Source organism: Mus caroli, chromosome 1 (genome assembly GCF_900094665.2).
Source record: "Mus caroli chromosome 1, CAROLI_EIJ_v1.1, whole genome shotgun sequence".
Lineage (NCBI taxonomy): Eukaryota > Metazoa > Chordata > Mammalia > Rodentia > Muridae > Mus > Mus caroli.
Genome location: NC_034570.1, coordinates 142322269 through 142341989, shown reverse-complemented (window position 1 = coordinate 142341989; position 19721 = coordinate 142322269). Strand labels below are relative to the sequence as shown.

General features: G+C 44.1%; 1 protein-coding gene across 1 annotated transcript in view; it reads right to left on the bottom strand.

The window, feature by feature from the left end:
- Niban1 (niban apoptosis regulator 1) overlaps positions 1-8424 on the bottom strand; it is a 152175-nt gene extending 143751 nt beyond the window's left edge. Inside the window, exon 1 of the mRNA XM_021168396.2 lies at positions 8213-8424. Coding sequence (XP_021024055.1) covers positions 8213-8267 — 55 coding nt within the window. The 5' untranslated portion in view covers positions 8268-8424. The remainder of the gene's footprint in view (positions 1-8212) is intronic.
- Positions 8425-19721: the final 11297 nt, after the last annotated feature.

The following is a 19721-nucleotide window of genomic DNA, read 5'->3' as shown; positions in this document are numbered from 1 at the left end:
TTCCTTTCCTTCCTTCCTTCCTTCCTTCCTTCCTTCCTTCCTTCCTTCCTTCCTTCCTTCTTTCTTTCTTTCTTTCTTTCTTTCTTTCTTTCTTTTCATCCCGATGGTGATGGCGGTTCATTAGCCCTTCAATTGCAGGCCCAGGTGGGTCTGGATCCCCTTCCCTCCCTTCCCCTCTCTTCCCCTCCCCTCCCCTCCCCTCGACTCTTCTCTCCTTTCCTCCCCTCCACTCCCTTCTACTCTGACTTTACTTCCCATTCCCATGCAAATGGTTGTCATCTGCCCCATACTTCTTTACTAACAAAAAAGTTCTCCAAGTTTCTGTTTAGGAGACCAAACTATCACTGCTTATGTTATAAGGCTTCTGCAGTACGTGTATTTTAATTAAATTATAAATAAAACAAAATTAACCCTTTCAAGTCCAGAACTGTCTCTAATTCTAAACATTAGATTTGGGTTTTCTTAAAGATTATCTTCTCATTCACAGTGCCTTGGTTCTCATTCATAAAGATGGGTAAAAGATGATAGAAATTCCCAGTCTTCTGTAATTAATGTTCCTTACTTCAAATCTCTATTCGCTATATTCAATACTTCGGGAAGATTTAAGACTGGGGGGGGGGGGGAGTCGGTTTGGTTTGGTTTTGAGTTTTGTTTCTTTTCAAAATAGAATCTCTTTGTGTAGTCCTGGAACTTGTTCGGTAGACCAGGCTGACCTCAAACTCAAGAGATCTGCCTGCCTCTGCCTCCCAAGTGAGGGGATTAAAGGTGTGCGCCACCAGTGCCCAGCAGATTTAAGGTATATATTAGACCACAATAAACTTATACTGTGCCATCTCCTTTCTTTAACATCTCTCTATTCTTTCCTGAGCAACAGTTTCTCACTTCTTAGAAAGAGGCTGTTTCAGGCTGGGGACAGAGAGGGCTCTGCCATGGCTAACTATGAATGGTGTGCCTAGCACTTGAGAGGCAGAGGCAGGCAGACCTAAAGCTAAGACTAACAGTACACTGATTACCATTTCCTACTGTCTTTGGATCAATTTTTCTTAAAGGAGACCCAACATGGTAGCATTTTGTGGGTCGGCTGGGATACTGTGGGCCACAGATAACAGAAGACAACTATATTAGTTAGGATAGGCTTCTCTGTGTACAGTAGCAATTCTATAAATAACAATGGCTTATATAAGACATAAGTTGATTTCTCTCTTATTAAGATCCAAAGGAAAGCAGCCCCAGGCTTCATCTGAAGGTTCTACTTATGTGAATTCCACAGGAGCCTACGATGCTTTCATCCCTCAGCTCTGCTCTGTATAAGCTCCTTAAAAAGATATGTCATTGTCCAAAATGGCCGGTCCCGACAAGTTCACATCCAGCCAGCATCAAGGACAGGATAAAAAAACATCATTCCTATCCACTTACACCTGCAGACCAATATCTTTCTTTTACTTACATTCCCATTGACCAAAAGCCACTTGTATGTCCCCATCTTGATGCAAAGGAGCCTGGGAGTATCTTTATTAGATTAAAAACTGCATGCTCCACTAATGAAGACAGAAGGGAAAAGCTGTTAGGAGGTCACTACCAATCTTTCTCACTTTATGGTTGGTGTTTTGAGACCAGATCTTATAGTCGAGCAGTAATTTCCTCAAAGCTAAACCCTTCCATCTTGAAGGGAAACTTCTTAAGATATGGGATATAAAGGAAGAGTGAAACAAAAGGATATTTTAGGACTGAATTTTTACAAGGCAGTAAACTAGCAGGATGATCTAGGGCAGTGGTCCTCAGCTTTGCCAATGCTGCGACCCTTTAATACAGCTCCTCATGTTGTGCTGACCCCCAACCATAAAATTATTTTCATTGCTACCTCATAACTGTAATTTTGCTACTGTTATGAGTCCTAATGTAAATATCTGTGTTTTCTGGTGGCTCCTGTGAAAGGTTGAGAAAACCCGCCATCCTTTATGGATGTAAACAACCCAAGTCTTCAGGAAATCCCTGAATCTGACTGGATTCACTGGGCCCCTCCCTCACCAAGAGTCTAGAAGCAGTAAACACTGCTGAAAGTCTGTCTCAGACAAGACAAGCTGCAAAGGAGACTTTGCTAGACGAGTCTGGAAGAAGCACCAAACACCCCTGCCCAGAAGAAACAAAGACCAGCGAGCTGAGCTGGCTAGAACAGACTCAGACCAACTCAGTCACCTGCCAAGGACACTTTCCAGCCTGCTGAGCTGCCTGTAGGCTGTGTGGTGTGTTCCAGGCTCCTAGCTCTGTCTCCTGTCACCCATGCTGGGGTGGGCTTTGGTGATGTAGCTTTGAGTCCTTTCTGCTCCTGTAAGCAACCCCTCACCTATATTCCTATAAGTAATGCCAATAAAACTTGTGATTGATCAAGTTGGACTTTGGTGGGATCCATATTTGGTCTGTCATTACTTCCCTCTCTGGGGAGGGATGTCAGGTTGGCTTCTGACAGTGGCTGCCCCGTTCTGTATCCTAATTGTCTCATTGAAGATGATGTTACCATTACTAATCAGGAAACTGGACTCTGAGCCCACACCCACCTATTATCCAGATAAATCGGATCTGTTCAGATGCCCATCTCTCGGCAACAACTGATAATGAATGAATACTCATCCTGAACACGCAACTCAGGCAGACCTCTAATGGGAGCAGCTCACCTCTCCTCTGCCCAAGGGAACATCACTCCAGCTTAAATTTCCGACTTTGTCACCCAAGTTAACTCATCACAAAAATATGAGAGCAATTGTCCTAAGGAAAAAAACTGTTTTAAATTAAAGCCCAGAGTTTGGGAGGTAGCTCAGTAGTTAAGAGAATACTGCTTGCAGGAAAGATTAATCCAACATTGTCCTTTGACCTCTACATCTGCACCATGCCGTGTTTCATGTACCCCCGACACACACACTGTCACACTTAATTCATTCATTCATTAATTTAATTAAAAAGAGCACGTTACCCATGCAGAGGACCCAAGCTCAGTTCCCAGCACCCACATCAGGTGGTTCTCAGTTCTTGTAAGTTCAGTTGTAATGGGACTGACTGCTCTCTTCTGGCCTCCAGGGGCACCCACACATACCTGATACACGGAAACCCACAAAGGCATACAGACCTACACATAAATTTTTAAAATGAACCTGAAATTCATTAAAGGCATCGGCTCGTCGATGAACATTGCAAAGGAAGTCATTGAGCCTTTCTCAGGCTGTCCGTTGACTGTAACAGTGAGTTCAGGGAATGATCGTTCTCTTTCCCCCTGCCTCCTCCAGCCTTTTCCTTCCAGCCCTCTCCTCTTACTGCCTGAACTGGCGTTGATGTCATGACTCTCCTGCCTTCACCTAGCCTCCTAGGCGCTGTCTTGTAGGCCCTGGGAAGTCCAGGAACAGTTTCCTTAACTACTTCCTGTCACATGCGCCCACCAAACCCATACTGGCGCTGTGTAACCCCAGTTCTTGCTTGCTGAATTTAAACTAGGCGTGGTGGTGCACACTTTTAATCCCAGCACTCCAGAGGCAGAGGCTGGTGAATATCTGTGAGTTCGAAGCCAGCCTGGTTTATAGAGCAAGTTCCAGGACAGCCAGGGCTACACAGAGAAACCCTATCTCACAAAAACAACAAACAACAATTCAATAGTAGTTTTAATTTTCTATACTTATTTATTTTCTGTAGAGGTGGGGATGTAGTGTCATGGCACAAGTGTGAAGTGTGTGGGAGCTAGCTCTCTTCTTCCACCATGTGAATCCTGGGACTTGAACTCATGTCACCAGGCTTAGCAACAGCATGGTTACCTGCTGGGCCATTTCCCTAGGCCTTCTTTTAAATCTTGTATTACGTTGGTTGGTTGGTTGGTTGGTTGGTTGGTTGGTTGGTTGGTTGGTTTGTGGGGGGAGCATTGTACCGTGTGGAAGTCAGGGATAACTTGTGAGAGTCAGTTCTCTCCTTCATCAGGTGGACTCTAAGAATCGGAATGAGGGCCTCAGGGAGGGCCTTTCCCAGTGAGCTGTGTCACCAACCCTCAACCCTTCATTCTAAAAAGAAATAAAGTTATTGTTTCAACAAGAAAAAAAAATTATAGATAATGGTTGTTTTTCTGCTTCATCTAAGGCAGTGGTTCTCAGCCTTCCTTCTACTGCAACCATTTAACACAGTTCCTCACATTGTGGTGACCCCAACGATGCAATTATTTCATTGCAACTTCATAACTGTAATTTTGTTACCGTGATAAGTCACAGGGTAAATATATCTGATGTGCAGGACATCTGATGTGCAACCCCCAAAGGGTTCGAGACCCACGGGTTGAGAACTACTGATCTAAAGTTTTAACAATGCCAGTTTTAGGCAGTCTTGTTTTTTTATAAATGACACAAAAAGGGCCAGAAAGATGTCTCAGGGGTAAAGCAGTTGTCACGTAAGCCTGGAGACCTGAGTTCAACCTCTGCAGCCCATGTTAAGGTAAAAAGAAAGGGCCAGCTCTACGCCTTGTGACCTCAGCATGCGTGCAAGGACACACCCATCCTCACACATCGCAGGCAAAATAATAATAAAAAGTTTTAACGCTATAAAAAGAGAAGAACATCTTAAGCTGACCACTGGCTAAATGAGCTTCATCCCTGATTAAAGGAAAATATAATTCCTTTACACAGAATAGTGAAGTAATGACTAAAGGCTACCAGAGGGCATCATGAGGAGAAGTCAGCCTCCGCCCTGCTTATTAATAAATATGCCTCATCATGGGAAGTTACTAGAAGCCCTCTAAGCCATCCGAAAATTAATCCCTTTTAGGGGCCATGAGGGTATTGGGTGATATTTAAAACTGCCACACTCGGAATGAAGCAATTCTATAACACACCTGGCCTTGCTTTACCTGAAGATTGACTGAATTCTAAGAAACAAAAGTCCTGTCAAAACATCCATGCCAAGTTTTGAGGCACACAAATCAAATGGTCCTTATTAAAGGATCAGCCTGAAAGTAAGCATGGTTAGAGTGTTACCATTCTAGAAGTACAGCGCTTCAAACAGATACAAAGTCAGCATGGCTTAAAATGTATGGACTAGCCGGGCGTGGTGGCGCTTGCCTTTAATCCCAGCACTTGGGAGGCAGAGGCAGGCAGATTTCTGAGTTCGAGGCCAGCCTGGTCTACAGAGTGAGTTCCAGGACAGCCAGGGCTATACAGAGAAACCCTGTCTCAAAAAACCAAAAAAAAATAAAATAAAAAAATAAAATAAAAAAATTATGGACTAGTATCCTGGCAAAGTATATCAAGGACCAAAGAAAGTTATTGCTTCGGCAGCAGCTTTCAAATGTATGCTTCACTGTGGCTACTTTATGGGGAGCAGATCGTAAAACCGTATTTAAACTCGACCTTCAAACCTTCAATTGTTTTACTTACAATTAACTCAAAGCTTGAGGATATTTATGGGCTGAACGATGGGCGGAGGGATAAATGCAGGGTTACGGTTTTATTTAGGGACCTGAAGCTTCAAAACTGCTGGGGAAATCAGAACCCCGTGATCTCTGTTTGCTCATGCAGGAATAATTCCAAGCTCCATGCATTTTTCCAAGGCTCTTTTCCCTTCTGGCGTGCTCAGGGCTGTCAGTCACGTGAAGCAGAGGCTCATTTTCTCTGGAGGTATTTTAACTCCTTTCTTCCCTCCCCAGCTTACATACCATGCAAGCCCCCTCCTAAATATAGAAAGAGAGAAAACAATCCAAGACTAAGGGATGCAATAACTATAGTTTTACTAACTTAAATACGATTATTGCATCTTCCTTACATAGTGATTTTTGTGTGTCTATCAATGTTGTTTTAGAATAAAGAGGCTAACACTTTTCCTTATTTGAGTACAATACTTGCATCAAATCACAACAAAGGTCATGACCTTGAGGTATGTGAACCATGCCTGCAAGGCAGCTCATCACCAACCTTGCCAGGGATCCTGATACTTGTAACTGGCTATGCATCAACTTCAAGTGCTTCTCACTATGCAGTGAAACATCTTATAAACGCCACAAACACAATTTTGCTCACGGGCTAATGCAAGCCCCTTGTTAGTGTTCTGTGTCATCTCTGAGCCCAGCACGGGGTGGGGGTGGGGGTGGAGGGGTGTGAACAGCAAAGAGTAAAATTAGCAGGCTTAGTCTTAAATAAAATCTCCATCTTTTCTCCCTGTGCAGAGGGCCAAGACCACCACTGAGGGACAAGTGACTGAGCTTTTCCCCTCACACTGATGACTGCCTGTCCTGAAGTGAGCAGAAGCAAGAATCTGGAAAATCAATTATAGCCCCTGCCTTGAATCTGCCTTCATATGGCATCCTTTAAAAAGGTTTTGAAACACTATGACTGACAACAAATACAGAATTAATAAATGAATAAATGTATTTCTTTTAGATATAATCTTAAGAGCCAGAAAGGGGCATCAGGAAAAAGTTCACTGTTTCTTCTAAAAAGTCAAAGTAAAACTTGGAGCTTAATACATACTTTTTCTTTTAATTCACTTTACATCTTATTCACTGGCCCCATCCCAGTCGCCCTCTCCCACAATCCTTTCCCCCGCACCCCTCCCCTTCTCCTCTGAGTGGGTGGAGGCCCCCTGGGTACACCCCTACCCTGGCACATAAAATCTCTTCGAGGCCAGGCACATCCTTTCCCACTGAAGGCAGCCCTGCTAGAAGAACATATCCCATGGCAGCTTTTGGGATAACCCCCTTCCAGTTTGGGAACCATGTGGAGACCAAACTACACATCTGCTATATATGTGCAGCCTAGGTCCAGCCTGTGTATATTCTTTGGCTGGTGGTTCAGTCTCTGAGAACCCTAAGAGTCCAATTGACTCTGTTGGTCTTCCTGTGGAGTTCCTATCCCCTTCAGGGCAGCAATCCTTCCTCCTATACTTCTAAAGGGAGTCCCCAAGCCACATCCACTGTTTGGCTGTGGGTGTCTACATCTGTGTGAGTCAGCTGCTGGTTGGAGCCTCTAAGAGGACAATCATGCTAGACTCCAATCTGCAAGCATAACAAAGTAAAGGCTGCTGACTCTCTCTCCCTATCTATTCAGTATAGTACTTCAAGTTCTAGCCAGAGCAATAAGACAGCTAAAAAATATCAAGCGGATACAAATCGGAAAGGAAGAAGTCAAAGTATCGCTATTTTTGGATGATATGATAGTATACATAAATGACCCCAAAAATCTACTAGAGAACTCCTACAGCTGATAAATTCTGCAAAGTGGCTGCATACAAAATTAACTCAAAGAAATCAGTAGCCCTCCTTTAATACATACTTTTCAAAGTACTTGGGACGCCAGGAGTGGGGCACTAAATTCATAGCTAGATGAATGTCTGTGGCTGAGGGCAAGGTTAGGGTGGGTGGGGTAAGAACCAAACACAACGAAAGATAAGAACTCTGGATTTCCTGCAGTTTCTGTGCCACCGAGTTTTGGTTTCTTCTGCCTGTCTCTCTTTACTGAATCACTCCGTAGGTCAAGATCTCCTAAAAAGATGTTTCTCCCCATCTATAGCTTTAACAACTGTTGCAAAAACACTCTGAGCTTCCCCTTTTGTTTTCCTCCCTCTCAGGGGAAGGAAGGGAACCATCCAACCTGAAAAGGTAAAGATTTCATCCTTTCTGCTTCTGATGAAATTGCCCTGCAATTGGTGTGAAGTTCAGGAGAAGGTGTGGCCTGCGCTGCACTTTACAAAACCAGGCCAATATGACCCGGAGGGAAATTCTGATAGCCCAGGAACTCCCCACCACTACCACTAAGGAAATCTTAAAACTCGAGGGGATAACCCCAGTAAACCTCTAACCTTTGGAAATTACTCAGAGCCAAGTACAAACAAGAAAGATGTCTCCCCAGCAGGGAAGGAACAGATTCTGAGGCTGGAGGGGCACAGGGCGGGGGCAGGAGGGGTGGAGTGCGAGGGGGCACCAACAAAGTTCTCTCCAGCCACCCTGGGAGTACCTTACTGCCTCTCACGTGTGTCCTGACGGGTCCTGCATCATCCAGTCCCTACTCTCTACCCCACCTGAGTCACGCCGGTGCTTGAAACAGGACACCGGCTCCGCTCCCGGAGGCGAGCGCCAAGTCTAGGAGCCCAACGCCCGCCGGTAGCACCAGCTAGCCAGTGCTCCCTCGGAAGATCAGTGTGCAGGTGACCAGGCTAGCCCTGGCTCTGCGCCACCCTGCCGCCCTGGCCGCCGTACCTCGGATGTAGGCGCACTTGCCCTCGTCCAGCTGGCTGGAAGCTGAACCGCCCATGGCCGCGGTGCTGCACCGGAGGCAGAGGACTGACACCAACTGCGCCTGCTGCTTGCCGCTAAAGGTGGATGTGACAGGGAACTGGCTCTGTAATTAAAGGGCCAACTTCCTTGAGAGGCGTTGCCGGCCCGGGCGCCTCCTCCAGGCCCGCGCCCTCAGAAGATGTGTGGGCTGGCCCGGGGGCTGTCTTCCCGCCCTCGCTGCGCTGGAACCCTGGGGGCTGCCCTAGGAACTCCAGGGAGTAACCATAGTAAAAAGACTTCCCTCCTTCTCAGAGACTGACTTTTCACCAGTTTGGGGACAGCCCAGACCCATCGTGGAGGGAGAGGAGAGAGTGGACTTCTTCCATGTGACTGTAACTTCTCCCAGATGGAGATTTACAGTCCCACCAGGTGGAAGTCAGGAGCCCTTCCCCTTCCTGTTCTCCAGCCACCTGTCCACAGATCCCCCACTCCCACCCGCATCCCCACCTCCGGAATTCCCTTGCATGGAAGTATGGGAACCTTGGAGAGTCAAAGCTTCTTTGTAACCAAGAAGTTGGATTTGAGAGATGGGAACTGAAGGGGAAGCAGAGAAGAGAAATGGGAGAAGCCAAGGCCGGTCCCACACACTCTAAGTAAGCCCTGAACCTGCGACTCCAGGGAGTGTGTCCTGACACCTTAACCTTCAAGTCTTCTTACCACATGGTTTCTGGTATGCAAGGCCACTATCTCTTCATCTTGGACGCCTCAGGCAAGAACACCCTGGGCAGAGGGGTCATTCTGATTTCTTTCTGTTCTTAGTGGCCAGGAGTTTTACAATTCCTATCAACTTAACCAGGCCTAAAGAGGACGTTAAGGCTTCTCCACAGCTGCCTCTAAAGTAAATTCACCAGAACGTTAAGACAAATATTTCTCACAGCTCACACACTGAGTCTCTTGCACCCTGTACACTAGATCATCAGTAAAATCCTGTCGAGTCTAATTTCAAAATATGTCCAATGTCCAGGGAATTCTTACTGTCTCCACTGCCCTTGTTTCTCACATTGAGCCTCACAACAGCCTAACGGGGATCCTGGCTTCAAAGGAAAAGCCAAGGGTCTATTATAGCCTGAGGGGTGGGGGGTTTCCCCTCTCAGTTACCAGCCTTTCTGTCTCTGCTCTCCAGGTTACAGCCCCTGCGGTGCTCGCTCCCCTATGACAAGGAGAACCTCTTGCTCAGTTTTCCTCTCTGGGCGCCTCATTCATTCAACTCTCACGGGCTAACATCTTCAGGCTCACAAACAGAGTGCTGCTAGGAGCATACCTGGAGCTCTGGGTTTGTGCCTCGCCTAGGCATCTCACAAACAAGGTGTGTCAGTATGTATCTGCAATTCCTGCACTCTGGGAGGCGAACGCTGGAGGAGTGGCCTATATGGAGAGTCGGAGGCCAGCTTGAGCTACGTGAAAAGCAGTATCAAAAAAAAAAAAAAAAGAGAGAGAAAAAAAAGCAAGAAAGGAGGAAGGAAATAAGGAGAATAAAAGGAAAGAAAAAAGAAAAGAGAAGAAAAGCTAACAACACCGAGAGACTTCTGAACCCTCCCTAAACACCAGCCATGGTGGTGTGAGCCTTTACTCCCAGGACTCAGGAGGGACAGGCAGAGGCAGGCGAATCTCTGATTTCAAGGCCAGCCTGGTCTACAGAACAGGTTCCAGGACAGCCAGGGCTACACAGAGAAACCCTGTCTCAAAACAACAACAAATATACAAACAAACAAACAAAAAACCAACCAAACAAAAAGTTTAAGGGCCTGCACTCGGTAAAAGCTGGGGTCTCAGTGACTACAGAGTGCTTCTGGGTAACCACTCAATGATTTAAACCGCTCAGTGTTCAAATCTAAATTTGAGTTTAGAAACGTGACTAGTCTGATTTATCCCTCTTCTCTCTTTTGTGCAGTCACAGGTGGAAAGATTTGTGTGGAGTAGAATTAACACACTTATTACCTGACAAATTCAGCTCCAAATCACTGGCTGTCATGTGACCCGGTCAGGTTACCTAACTCAAGCCCTCTTGTGTTAGCTGGCTTTCCTCAATTTCCTTACTGAGGCTAATCTGCTTACAAGAATTAGTGTTACTTTGGCCCACAGTTCAAAGGCTCAGACAAGGCCTGGTGGGCACACTGCCTTCCAGCCTGTGTCTGGCGATCTATCATGAGATGGTTTTGGTTTTTGCTTTTATTTACTTATTTGGGTTTTCCCAGCCCACCCCACGCCTTGGTTCTGTGAGACAAGGCTTTGCTATGTAACACAGGCTAACCTAGAACCTACAACCCTCCTGCCCTGCTTCCTAGTGCTATACATGCCCGTTGCATGTTGCTCAACACATCATGATAGGAGAATGTAGTAGGGTTACCGGTCACCTCACAGCTAGGAATCAGGGGGGGTAGGGAGGCGGAGGAGGAAGAAATCCTAGTATCTCCAAGAACTCATTTCCAACGACCTAACTTCCCCTCACCAGACTCCACTCCTAAAGGTTCGACCGCCCTTCTCTAGCTCTACAGGCTGAGGGCTAAAGGTTTCAGTACACGGACATTTGGGGGACATCCCTATGTGGGCTTGTGATGGTTTGTATATGCTTGGCCTAGGGAGTGACACTATTAAGAGGTGTGGCCTTGTCGGAGGAGGTGTGGCCTTGCTGGAAGAGGTGTGGCCTTGGTGGAGGAGGTGTGTCATTGTGGGCTTGGGCTTTAATATCCTAGTCCTAGCTGCCTGGAAGCCAGTATTTTGCAAGCAGCCTTCAGATGAAGATGCAGAACTCTCAGGTCCTCCTGAACCATGCCTGCCAGGATGCTGCCATGCTCCTGCCTTGATGATAATGGACAGACCCCTGAACCTGTAAGCCAGCTCCAATTAAATGTTGTCGTTATAAGAGTTGCCTTAGTAATGGTGTCTGGTCACAGCAGGAAAACCATAAGAGGGTTTCTTCATCGGTTTTGTGGAGAAAGTTATAGGTGCTTGATGGACTGTTGTCAAAATCAAGTTTCCTCAGGTCTTGAAGCACTTACAAAGGAGCACATAAGGGGGCAGTGGGTAGACACTGGGTTATTATTAGCAGGAGAAAGATTGGAAATGAAGGAAGTTTCTAGAATTTGAATTGACCCTTCAAATCATTCATGCTATATCAATAAAGAAGCAGGTGTTTTCCCCAATCCTGCCCCAAAACAAAGATATATTCTCTTTTAATAGTTTATAGGAAAGAATGATAAATTCATATTTTAATCTCTTTTACACGCATTACAGGTGGGTGTATAAACAACACAGGACCATGTGGAGCACTGAGGACAATTTGCCAGGGTTAGTTGTCTCCTGATCTACTGTGTGATCCCAGGAATTGAACTCAGGCCCTCAGGCTTGGTGCCCTTACCCACTGAACCATGTAGCTGGCCCCGGAAATCTTTTTTTTTTTTTTTTTATTTCAGCCACACTATTTAATATTTGCAAATCCCAAGTCTCCAATTCAATAACTATATGAACCCAGTTCATACAACTCAAACCAGCTAGTTTAGAAATCTCCTGTGAAACATTGGTTTCTGCCTGCATCAGCATATTTTGCTTTGAAATAACCTATTTTTCCCTCTTTTATTTTCTGAGACAGTGTTTTTCTTTGTAGTTTTGGCTGACCTTAAACTCACTTTGTAGACCAGGTTGGCCTTGAACTCGCAGATCCTCCTGCCTCTGCCTCCTGATTAAAGTGCTGGGATTAAAGGCATGAGCAACCATCACCCAGCCTATATTTAATGCTCTTGAAGCTTGTGTGCTTGGGGCCTTCCTTGCATGTCATAGAAGGATGAGTTCCTTCTTTTCTGGGTTCCCACAAAGAGTTCTCTCTCTCTCTCTCTCTCTCTCTCTCTCTCTCTCTCTCTCTCTCTCTCTCTCTCTCTCTCTCTCCTCTCTCTCTCTCTCTCTCTTTTAAATGCTTGCACAGCAAGGGCAATTATAGGCTCCTTTGTGTTTCTCTAAGCACCTTGCTCTGCTGGACGAAATTGGAGCTGAAATTCTAGTTGCACAATGATGATCTAAGTACCTGAGGTGTTACATCCGTGATCCAAGTTAATCTTCACAAAGCCCCGGAAGGAAGTGCTCTAGTTATTTTCGCAGATGAGGCTAACAACCATACATACAAAGTAAACGAGGCTACTTATAAAACAAACAAACTCATGATTCTGGGCAAAAGAATCAGTGCAGGGGTTAAAAAGATGAACTGTGACTTAAGGTAACCTGGAACACAGATATCCTTAGACACACTCCTTAAACTTCTTACTGTCATTAAATGACATAGAGAAATTGAAATAAAAGTTAGAGATCACACACCCACCAGCCAGTAGCAGTATTTTACATAAACCCAATTAGCAGCTAGATATAAATTCTTACAGATTTATGGATTATGATTACATGTACAGCTATGATTTATAATCACATATAAATTTACAATAGTTATTTATCCAAGTGAAATGGTGTTTTAATATATTCTGGAAGGTGTCATAATTTTACCCTGAATATTTCTACTGAAACCAGTACCTAGCTCCAAATGAGTGATGCTTCACTGTATATAAGTGGAGTTTAATTCAGTCGCCAGCAACGTATGCATGCATGCATGCCTGTTCCCCTTCTCCTGAGATCACATTACAGATTTTCATGGTATTTATTGTTATTCTATCAGGCATTAGTCTGATATTTCAACTTTTGTCAATTTGAACATGGATGATATTCTGTTGTCCAAATTTGAAACTCAGGAGGAAGAGGTGACTTTTCTAGCCACCCATGTGCCGTGCCTTCTTTGGAATTTGGAAGTAGCAGAGGCTGCTGCTACTCCTCTTGCTGTAACATATACTTCCAATTAAGAAGCACATTCTTGTTTATCAAAACATATTTCCCTGTGCTGTTTGGTTGAGATTTCTCCTTTGAACATTGGGCTCACTGTAAGCAGGTGAGCCAGACAACTGTGGTTCTGATTCTGTGTTTTTATGGGTTTTATGTCTGAGTGTGTGTGTGTGTGTGTGTGTGTGTGTGTGTGTGTGCTTCTCATGCTTTTCTTTGTTTTGTTATTATTGCTGTTTTCTTTGTTTGACTTGCTTGTTTCTAAAGAGAGAAACAAGTTGTAGAGTTGGAAGAACATGGGGTGGGGAGGAGCTGGGAGGAGATGAGGGAGGGGAAACCGATCAAAACATATCATAAAAAATTGTTTTCAATTAAAAAAAGTATGCCCAACATTACTCCAGTTTTCTAAGATTTGTATTTTAGCCTTTAAGCTGATGGTATTTGAAAATTAAAAATCATATATAATGCATTTTACATATCATGTTAGCATATATTCTCTGATTGAAGTTAGTATGATAACATTCATGAAAAGGTATTCTGGCTGCTTTTTTTTTTTTTAAATCAATCTTAGTTCTTTCTCTTCATGTGTTTATTACAATACTTGTGTGGCCACCATCTAAGACTAGAGGGAGTATTAGTAGAATTAGTAGGAAAAAAAATATGTCTGGTTTTTTTAAATTGCTTATTATCATTGTGTGTACATGTATGTGCATGCATACTAGAGTGCATGTGTGTGTGCATGCACTAGGATCACAGCACTTACTTGGAGGTCAGGAGACAACTTAGTGTAATATCTTCTCTCCCTCCATCTTCATGTGGACCCCGAGGGTTGATCTCAGGTCTCCAGGCTTGCATCAGGTCTTTACCCATTAATCCATCTCACCTAGCCCTATATTTTAATCTTATATTCAAAATTTTATGTATGTATATAATATATATAAGAATTTACATAACAGCTGTTTTCACAATACAATGTAGAAAGCTAAGCTTGCTAAAATAGTTTCCAGGGGGTACAGGCAGAAGGGGACCAACCTCTCGTGGATGCTTCTACAGATGGGACTCAGCTGGAGCTCCCAGCACAAGTGAAGTCTGATTTTTAGAAAGATATCAATTTGGATTTTCCTTTTTCCTTTGTTTTTGTTTTTTTGTGGGTGAGTGGTGGCATACACTTTTAATCCTTCACTCAGGAGGCAGAGGCAGGTGGATTTCTGTGAGTTCAAAGCCAACCTGGTCTACAAAGTGAGGTCCAAGCCAGCTAGGGTTACAGAGTGAGATCTTGTCTCAGAAAAAGAAGGAGGACAGGGCAGAGGAGGGGAAGAAGAGGAGAGGAGGGAGAGGAAGAACAACAGAACAGAAAAAAGGAAGGAAGGAAGGGAGGAAGGAAGGAAGTAGAAGGAAGAAAGAAAGAAAGAAAGAAAGAAAGAAAGAAAGAAAGAGAGAGAGAGAGAGAGAGAGAGAGAGAGAGAGAGAAAGGACATTCTTTTTTCAGTTAAGAACTATTTGTTCAATGTGCTTTTCAAATGTGAATCGTAGCAAATGTCTCTAGAATCAGAGACATTCAAAGTTGCCTAATACTTTCTCAAGCCAGACAAAGACCAGAATAGCACAGATCCCTCTGAGAAAGCAATAGCCATATAGCTGCCAAGGTAGCCAGATTCTGCAGAAGGCCAAGCACTAACCCATCTTGGAGTGGGCCGGGGGAATGGGGAGAGCGCCACCTGCCGGGATGCCAAAGGTGCTCCGTGCCTAGGCGGGACCGCCAGGCGAGAGAGGAAAGCGCCAGTCCTGTGGGTTTCACCAAGCCTGCAACAAGCTAAAGCTGTTTAACAGTCATTTGGCACCAAATCACGGACTTCTTACAAACGTTTCCTTTTCTCAGATCACAAATTAATTACTATCTTAGAAGGATGTCTCCCGGAGTTTCAATCTATTATTTAATAGTGCAAACTTGTACTCACTCTGTGTGACATTCACTTTAATATTAATTTTAATTCATTTTATAAAGAACAGATTTCTGTGCTCTTTATAGTACAAATCGCCTATCCATTAATTCTTCTAGTCAGGTGTCAGTCGTTGCTGGAAAGTGGCTTGCCAGTTGTCTGACTTAGAGTCTAATTGTGGAGACCTGGGAAGAAGCACTGTTTGGGGAACCAGGACACTCAAAATCAGAGCAATGGTACATCGAGGTGAAGAGGGATCGCGCAGCACTGGCGCTGTATAAAATTTCTCCATATGGTGATTTTAAATACAGAGTGGGTTTTATCATTGCAGACCACATCAACCCAGCATTTCTCCCAGTAGACTTGTGAATAATTGCACTCACAAATGGTGTGTGGAGTGGGGAAGAAATGTCCAGATATTTATAATGTCTGCATAAAAAGAAAATACCCAGCCTGGTTGGCATGACTAAGTATACTTAATCAAAACTGTCTTTGTCCACACTTCGTTAAATTCTTTCCCCTGTTTTGATAGTATATCACTTATTTCCCTTGGCTACACATAACACTATCGTATCAAATAGGATTCTGTTTAATCAGATTGCTTTGCACTTAAAATTTAGTTAAAATCAGCTCCCTTGCCAGAATAGCATTTGAAGGGGAGGAATGAGTGAGGAACCCCGAGTATTTACATATGATAATTATGGTAATTTATTCCTAACTCAGACCAATCACAGTCTTGCCTGAGATTATGGACGTTAAGGAAGACTGGCATTCCCCACCCCCCACCCCCACCCCGGAGGTTGCTAAGTGGGTAGGAGATGAATCTTGAGGTGCCAAATGGGTATTTGTCAACCAGAGGGAGAGCCCCTGGTTGAAAGAAAAGACTGTCCTGGTGACATCTCATTAGTTTCAGTCCAGCTTATCCAGTTCTACAAAATAATAAATCTGCCCGAGTTTTTGTTACTTTTGTTTTTGTTTCTTTACTTGGACTAAGCAAGTTGGAAGTGGATTTCTGTCCTTCCTCCCATCCTCCAGCATTTTGATAAATGTGGGACTTAAGTAATGTTTATTTGCGAGATAAAATCATTCTACAAAGATATTATGTCCTTATATATGGTTAGTTAAAACAGATAAACGTGGTCATCATTCTCTATGCCTGACTGGCAGTGTGTCACAAGGGTCAGTTCTCACGGTGTATGGCCATTTATTCTTCTTAGTGATTTGTCATTTTTTATAGTCTACTTGGAAAGTGATTTTCCTTCATCCAAGACATTTGATTGATTATCAACCACATTATACACCAATACCAGTTTGGAGTTAAAGGTAGCTGGCTCAAATTTGGGCAAGAGAATGAAAGTCCTTCTACAAATCATGACCTGTGCACAAGCACACACACACACACACACACACACACACACCTTACTCTCTAACTCCTTTTTAAAATTTTTTTTTAAATTTTTTTTTGGTTTTTTGAGACAGGGTTTCTCTGTGTAGCCCTGGCTGTCCTGGAACTCACTTTGTAGACCAGACTGGCCTCGAACTCAGAAATCCACCTGCCTCTGCCTCCTAAGTGCTGGGATTAAAGGCGTGCGCCACCACCACCCAGCCTTCTAACTCCTTTTTAAATTAGATTTAGAAATTGGCTGGGTAGTGGTGGCACACCCTTTAATCCCAGCACTTGCGAGGCAGAGGCAGAGGCAGGTGGATTTCTGAGTTCGAGGCCAGCCTGGTCTACAAAGTGAGTTCCAGGACAGCCAGGGCTACACAGAGAAACCCTGTCTCGAAAAAAAAAAATTGTAATTTTTGAGTTTGAACTAACTCAGATTGGCAGAAACTCTGAGACCTGCATGGCTGTGCTTTTCCTGGTATTACTGAAGGTAGAGCAATATAAGTTATAGAACTTACTCCTGGAATTGTTGGAAATTGCTACTACAAGAGCTATAATAACTTCAATTCAGAGGGCGCCTATGTGGAAAAAAATATGCGAAGTTCCATAAGTACTAGTAAAAGCACTGTTAAAAACCAAAACAGCAGCTGTCTCCCAGGCGCCTGTGTGCCCTCGCTGCTGCCGCTGCTGGTGTTTCTGTTGGCTTGTGCGCTCTGTCGAAACACACGCACCCTTATCCTAGTGATTATTAACCACACCAGGCTTGTGTTTGTCACTCAGCAAAGGTTTGTGGAGTGAGTGAATGTTTTACCCTAGACTATAGTGAGCGAGTATAGAATATAGTGATATAGAACACATCACTATATAGAATATATAAATAGAGAGATAATATATATATGATAAATATATTGAATATACAGAGTATAAAATATGGTGAGTGAATATTTTACACCATAGTAGACTGGTACAACACTTTATTTTTCTGCAGTTGCTCCAGATTCTAAGCTGGAAGGAATATCAGGTCACTTCTTTCCAAAACTGTGTTATCTTAATATTGAAGAAATTAAGATGAAGAAAAAGTTAAGTAACTGTACAAAACAGAGCTAGAGCTAACAAATCAGCTAAAGGATATTTAGTGTGCACACATGTACACACACACACAGAAATCAACTTCAGGCCTCTGCATGCATGCACACACCTGTACTTACCTCCATCTACATATATGCAAAATATACATTTGAACATGCACTCACATCACACACATACACACACCAAAAGGAAAAAGATGATGGTGATAATGGTGGTGGTGATGATGATAAGTGCAGAGTGAGACGGGGACAAGTTTGACTTGTTTAATAAAAAGAAAAACAGCCAAAGTGCTTCCGCTGCACTGAAGAGGAGAAACAGACAAGACCGTAACCTGTTATGCTCTGTGAGCTGGAAAAGGAGCTGGCGTTTATTACAGGATGTACTGAGAGACTTTGAGACTTTGAGTTGGAGATGTGGCTCCGCCAGCAGAATGCTGGCTTGGCATGTATCCGGCCCTGGACCTGATCAGTCCCCAGAACCACATAAACGCACATGGTAGTTCACGCCTATAAGGCCAGCACTCGGAAGGTGGACGGGGAGGCAGGAAGACAGGAAGTTCAAGGTGATCCTCGGCTATTAAAAGCTCCTGGCCATGCCGGGATATATAAGACTATCTAAAAATAAATTAGTTAATTAAAACGATTTTGAGAAGAGGAACTATACGTGATGGTAATTCCTGGTTGTCGACCTGACTACATCTGGAATGAACTACAATCCAGAAATAGAGTGTCTGCCTGTGATCCTGATCTTGAGACACAGGCTTCTGACTTGGATCCTGACACGGAGAACTTGAGGCATAGTGACCATGAAAAGCTTAGACCAATACACCATATAATCTGATTTCCATTGTATTTTATTGTTGTTGCTGTGATGGAGAGCAAAGCCAAGGCCTCGGAGGTGCTAAGCAAATGTATTTACTATTGAGCTACACCTCTGACCACCTCCTTGTCAGTTTAGAAAAATCACTCTGACTACTGAATAGTGACTACGGACTAGAGAATGGACCAGGAATGAAGGGATCTTCCGGTGGGGGGGCGGGGGGGGGCGGGGAGATGTGGTTGGTGGAGAACAAACTGCAGGAGACTCACAGAAGGGAAAACAGCTTTGGGAGGAAGAGACAGGAAACTGCAACTGTTGAACCAGCTCAGCATCCTGCACAGAGGCCAGATAATCACCGACAACCGGACTCTCTGGCTTCTAGGGGAGAGCAATCGAACTGATGAGCACCACACAGAGGGATGGCAGGATGGGATGAGATGGAGCTGAGGGCTAAATGCTGCTTGGCTCTGCTACGAGGAAGTGGGTTAAAGGTCGAGGAGGGACGACTGAGGTAAAGCAGACCTTACGCAGAACTGTTTTAAGCATCGTTAAGTGTGCAAGTGTGCATTGTATACCCATCAGCACTATTCTTGTGTTCCTCATTGACACAGAAATCTTGTAATCTCTAAGCAGTGGCCTGCCGATCCACCCTCCTCTCCACAACCACTGCTGACCGGGAGTCAACTCTCTCTGTCACTGTGAAGATGCCTGGTCTGAGCTCCTCAGAGCACAATTTGAATATTTCTCCTTTTCGTTTCAATCTTATTTCTTCTCTAATCAATTTATTTTTTGTTTTTTGGGTTTTGTTTGTTTGTTTGTTTGTTTTCAAGACAGGGTTTCTCTGTATAGTCCTGGCTGTCCTGGAACTCACTCTGTAGACCAGGCTGGCCTCGAAAATCTGCCTGCCTCTGCCTCCCGAGTGCTGGGATTAAAGGTGTGCGCCACCAAGCCGGGCCTCTAGTCAATTTTTAATTATGTGTATATGTGTAGATCTGTGTAAGGCCAGAGGAGGGTGTCTGATCCCCTGGAACCTCAGTGGTTGTAAGCTCCCTGATGTGGGTGCTGGGAACAGAACTCAGATCATCTGCAAGAACGAGACATGTTCTGAAGCACTGAGCCACCTTCTCTATCATTTTATTTCACGGATCATAATGTCTTCAAGTGTCCTATGTAGCATGTGTCAGAATGTCATTCCTTGTTATACATTGTGAGATTTTGTTTTGCTTTAAGACAGGGTCTCATGTAGCCCAGGCTGGCCTCAAACTCATTATGAGAATGACTTTGGACTTACAATCCTCCTGCCTCCATCTCCTGAGTGCTATCTTTTTATAGGTCTATTCCCCCACATCTGATTTTGTTTTGTTTTGTTTTGTTTTGTTTTGTT